This window comes from Manihot esculenta, chromosome 2 (assembly GCF_001659605.2).
Source record: "Manihot esculenta cultivar AM560-2 chromosome 2, M.esculenta_v8, whole genome shotgun sequence".
Classification (NCBI taxonomy): Eukaryota; Viridiplantae; Streptophyta; class Magnoliopsida; order Malpighiales; family Euphorbiaceae; genus Manihot; species Manihot esculenta.
Window position 1 is genome coordinate 25,659,240 of NC_035162.2, and position 5,258 is coordinate 25,664,497.

A 5,258-nucleotide genomic window follows, 5' to 3' on the forward strand; every position below is an offset into this window, starting at 1 on the left:
TTAACAGAAAGACTATGATGATCTGAGATTAGGAAATAGGGCTTACAAAGGGATATGTAAACTTAGAAAAAGACCCCCCTTCTCCTCCCCCTGTATTTTCTTTTATCCTGCTTTTTTAGTGGCGTGTCACAACCTTTCTGCTACAGGACTACGTTTTCTGCCGTATGGATTCGTACGTACGGATAATGCAGTGACCCTCCCTGTGTCAGGCGACCATTTAATTCCTTCCGGCCCGCGAGTGGACAGGGTTGCGAAGTGATTGGGCTTATTGTCCTTTCCTCTCGCGACAGGGTTGGAGAAAAAGAGACCGAACCCTGATGGTGGTCCAGTCTCGGGGCTAAACGGGCTGGGCCGGTCCGACTGGGGGGTTTTGGGTGGACCCCAGTTTTAAAGCTGAGCAGGCTGGTCCTGGTTCCTGCGAGAGACTGAAGGGCCTCCGAGTGATGGGCTATTGTCATGGGCCTGGCCCCAACCGGGATGGAGAAATCTAGCAGTCATTAGACTAACTAGTAGATTTTTTAAAATATCAATGACGGTTTAATACATTTTTCAAAACTGATAAACCAACTAGTGAGTTTTTTCATACTATAGGGACTAAATAATAAATTTTTTTTTTATTTTGTTTTTAAATTCACCTATGGATTTTCATATGTTGATTTAGTCTTGATAGACTTGAGATGGAGACTAAGGAAGTAGCTTGATCTTTTGGCCATCATTCACAAATGATATAGTGTTACTTCGGTTTTTATGTGTAGCATCTATATTAAATAGCCATGATATCTCAAGTCAGGAATTATATTATAATACATCTCATCCTTATAACTCATATGGCTTGGGATGCTTGAATGTAGGCAACCCTAATTTTTTCACCATAAGCTCACTAGGCATATTACAACGACTTTCACTATCTATAATTACACTACATTTTTTATCTTTTACCTTATATCTAGTATGAAAGATATTCTCTATTTGTATCAAGTCCACATTTCCTCCATCATTGGCTTGTGTAGCCAAGATGCATTTATTGACTAATATACTATCATCATTTCCTTCAGCCTACACTAGCATCACTTCCTTCAATCTCATATTCTACGTCATCCTCACTCTCATTTTCTTGCATTTCTTTCTTTCCCTTTACACTTTTCAACTCACTTTAATATGTCATGATCATCACTCTTTTTATTTGGGCATTGAAAAGCAATATATCCATTCCTTAAATATTTGAAACATTTAATACCTTTATTCTTTTGAGTGGTACTAAAAATAGAAAAATACTAGCAACAATCACTTGAAAGAGTGACTGACCAACACTCTCTATCCTATTGGTTGGTCTGTATTTATTATATTAATTATTATTTTCTATCTTTTCAATTGATCATTAATTATTATATTTTTTAACTATTAGGATGGAGAGTGTTGGTTTTTCACTCTTTCAAGTGGCTGTTGATAGTATTTTTTTAATAGAGAATGAGACATTGCTAGTAAAAATGTCATTAGGGTGTTTTTAATGTTTCTAAAGAATGTGCATTTTTCAAAAGTAAACATTATTTTTATAAATTATTTTAATTTCACAATATTTTAATAATTATCCCATAAGATCGATAGGCATATAATATAAAATATTTTAAATAAAATAAAATAAAGAAACTGTAAGAAATAAAACTAAATCCCCAACTCTAACCTTTCTCTGTCAACTCTCAACTGTCAACATTATCGCCCGTCCCCTCCCCTCCCCTTCACCCCCACTTCGGCTTCTCCATCTCTCCCTCTGGTATAGCCGCGCGCCTCCCGCCTTCAGCCGATCTGTTAACGTCGTTGCTGCGTCCGGTGGTCCTAGTTGGTTCTTCGCTCTTCTCCGCCGCTTCTTCTTCTCTACGTCGCTGCTTTCGCTGGTCCAGTCCTTCCACCGTCCGGTGCTGCTCCTCGCTTCTGGTCCTCGTCCTCAATCACTCTGCCCCTGCCCCTCGCGGCGTCCTACGCCATTGCAGGTTTGTATGGTTTTTGAGATTGTGGTTTCAGATGTGTGCTTTCTAAGATTTGTGAGATCTATTGATGTGGGTTTCTGAAATTTTTGACAATGTTAAGATTTATGTGAATGTGTTTGGGTTTGTGAGATTTATTGAAAATTTGTTGAAGTAAATACTATTGTGAATGGACCGAGGGTAGCGAGAATATTGAAATGACTTTCTGAAATTCTTGGAAATGCCAAGATTTATGTAAATATCCCAAGGGTTTTAATTGTGAGATTTATTGAAAATTTGTTGAAGTCAACACTATTTTGTGATTGAATCAGAGTTGTTTTTATGAGATTGAAATTTTGTTCTGAGATTGTGCGAAATTCCTTTTTTTGGTGATTATGAGTTAATTGGATTCGAAAAGTTTCCGATTGTAAATGGGTAAAACTGGTTTGGGACATATTTGGGTAGTGTATTTCTAAACTGATTTGAGTTCGAGTACTTAAAATTTCGCGGGTGCTCTACCGGATACCGTCCCTACAGGTGCCCTAGACACTTGCTTTCTTTCAACTGGAAGTTCTCTTTCCCCTCCTCTTGCCTTTCCCCCAAAATCTTGTCATTTTGCTGTCAACTACACCCACACGGGATAAACGATGTCATATAGTCTCTGAGACCCTCATAACAGCTGCAGCTTCTTCCATTCCAACTACAACCAAACCAACACATCATCAGACCGTCTGTTCGGCAGCGCCACCGCCACTGCTGCCTTCAACCACCAATAACACGCCAAAAATCCCCTAATTCAGCAACTAGAAATCATGTACTCCTGTTCTCATTTTGTTTCATGTGATTCTTGCTCTATAATAAAATTATTTTCTTTTCTTTTCCAAATCTTCGAATCTTACATAGAACTCACGTTTCTTCTTTTCATTTTTTTGATTAATTGCATTTTGAGTTTACAACAATGGATGATGACGTTTCAAACTCGATTCGGCGAATGTCTAGTCGAACTCGTAAGGTTGCTCCTAGAATGGCTGCTGCTCTCGCAAGCAGCGATAACCGAACTCAGGTTTGTGTTTTTTTAATCTTCTACAAAAAATATATAGCTATTTTGTTTAAACTCCGTTTTAATCAATTTTCTGTTAATTTTCAGGCAGCAATTGCTCGACTTGAAGCCTTGGAAAATGATTATGCAGGGATGGAAACAGTAGAAACTAATGATGATGATGAGGCTTCTCTTGATGATGACGATGAAGGTCTCCTGCATTTCGTCCTTTCTTTTTTCCTATTTCCCTTTTCACTTTTTTCTGTGAATTGGCATTTCTAATATATTTTCTTGGTTCAGTATGTCAAATTCTCTTACTTTTGTTTGAATCATTTAACTTTTTGTAGGAAAATTTATATCACAGACCCTTCTCAAATAGTTTTTCCTCTGTAGATATTGCCATTTTAATACACAATTGTCGAGGAAACTACCTTGTGCTTGTTTATCTCTGTTTTTCTTCTCTTCAAAATGTTTGACTGTTAATGTTTTAATTTAGTTGATTAAACTTTTGGACTTGGGCTTTTCAGTTTCTCAATTGTATCATTTTTTTTATGCTTCAATTGGGAACTGTGATGTGTTTTTCAATTTATAGAATTTGTTCTTACCCTTTGTTTGGCTTGAGAGAAATGGAGAGATGAGAAAACAAAAGAAATTGGAATTTCTGTAATTTCTCTTGTCTGGACAGTAAATAGAGGATAGAAAGAGGAGAGGAGGAGAAATTTGATATCCCAATCCCCTTTCATTACTCTAAAATATTTTTCTCCAATATGGAAAGATATAGAAGGAAATGGAGATTAGATATTATTTATATTAAAATTACCCTTAACAATATATAAAAGCAAAATCACAACTGAAGACAATTAAATAATTTTATTAGGGGAGAAATTTTATTTCTCCTCTATTATAGTAAGACATCCAAACAATAGAAATAAATTTAATGTATCTTTTTTTTTTCCCTCTTCATTTCTCCTTGTTTCCTCCATAGTGTTTAACCATGGGTTAGCAGAATGCATTCCTTGTCAAAATTGATATCACTCATATTTGTTTATGTTGTCTCCGCATAAAACTCACAGCTTTAATAATCTCCTATTGCAGGATATTTACAAAAGAAGTCTAAGAGCACAAAACGTAAAACCCGGCAGGCAAAAGCACTTGAGAATGCTAGGAAAGCCCCAAGAAACTTTCTTGAGCTCTTACATGAGGTTAGCATGGAAATTTTGTTATTGTCTATTTTGTTTACATTGTACATTTAGCTAATGAAAAATGTTCGTTCCATGAAAACAGGCAAATTTGGAATCTTTGCCTCCACATGTTCCATCCTATTTGAAGGCAGCTGTAGGACCTCCAAGCTCTACCTGCCGCCGGCATTTTTGCACTGTTTGTGGATTTTCTTCCAACTATACTTGTGTTAGATGTGGGATGCGCTTTTGTTCAATCCGTTGCCAGACCATACATGATGATACTCGTTGTCTGAAATTTGTTGCATGATTGATGAGGCTTGAGCTAGTAGATTTTGCAGATACGTCTTGACCCACTTACTGCACAATGCTGTACCAGTCTCTTAAAATACCATGTGATTCCAAATACGTGCTTTTAACCTGTAGTAGAAGCAGCAAGTCTGGACCAGTATTTGTCTGCACACTACTAATCTAATCGGTGAAAATCCAAGCAGCTTGTAGCTGTCCATTGAATGTTTGTTTGGCAATCAGTATGATTTTGTTTCTGCATGTTCCATGCTGTTGTGCTTATTGTGAGTAGGCGTCCAGCCAGGCTTGCATACTATGATTCCACATGGTGTAGCCTGCATGTCTTAGAATTGATATATTGAAGCTTTACAAATACTAAAACCAACAGGAATTTAGGTGAAGATTCAGGGTGGGTGAAATGATGAAATTGAGAAGTGAATTTTAAGAACGGAATATTGCCATGAATGAAAAATAAAAGGTTTAGGCTTCAAGCCTTGAGTTGAATTGTAACAGATAACTGAGAGCATCGATAGAATTCGTGTTGATCAAAACTCATCAGTACAAAATAGGTATTTATATAGTTAATCATATGCTTAACATATAAGGATGGTTTACAAAAATGTCATGAGGCATTGCATTATTAATATGTTGATCTTTGTATTATGAAAACTCATGAATCATTCTTAGGTTTTCATTCAGATAGACACTTAGTCATTTCATCCATTTTAAAAGCATGTTTCAGCATATTTAATCAGTAAATTTCAAATGAATGCTATTGAGTCTTTGAATTTT

At 36.4% G+C, this 5,258-nt stretch overlaps 1 protein-coding gene across 1 annotated transcript; it reads left to right on the forward strand.

Annotated features, from left to right (window-relative positions):
- Nucleotides 1-1,667: 1,667 nt before the first annotated feature.
- On the forward strand, nucleotides 1,668-4,727 carry LOC110604416 (SWR1 complex subunit 6). Its single transcript, XM_021742576.2, has 5 exons — nucleotides 1,668-1,988; nucleotides 2,905-3,024; nucleotides 3,109-3,211; nucleotides 4,096-4,202; nucleotides 4,285-4,727. Exons 2-5 carry the CDS (start codon nucleotides 2,920-2,922, stop codon nucleotides 4,486-4,488), a joined length of 519 nt encoding a protein of 172 aa, XP_021598268.1. The 5' UTR covers nucleotides 1,668-1,988; nucleotides 2,905-2,919; the 3' UTR covers nucleotides 4,489-4,727.
- Nucleotides 4,728-5,258: the final 531 nt, after the last annotated feature.

Excerpts from the sequence above, each read along its gene's own strand:
- LOC110604416 (XM_021742576.2), top strand. The coding sequence starts at position 2,920 with ATGGATGATGACGTTTCAAACTCGATTCGGCGAATGTCTAGTCGAACT. Across the intron at positions 3,212-4,095 it reads TCTTGATGATGACGATGAAG|GATATTTACAAAAGAAGTCT; the intron begins GTCTCCTGCATT and ends CTCCTATTGCAG. Across the intron at positions 4,203-4,284 it reads TTCTTGAGCTCTTACATGAG|GCAAATTTGGAATCTTTGCC; the intron begins GTTAGCATGGAA and ends CCATGAAAACAG.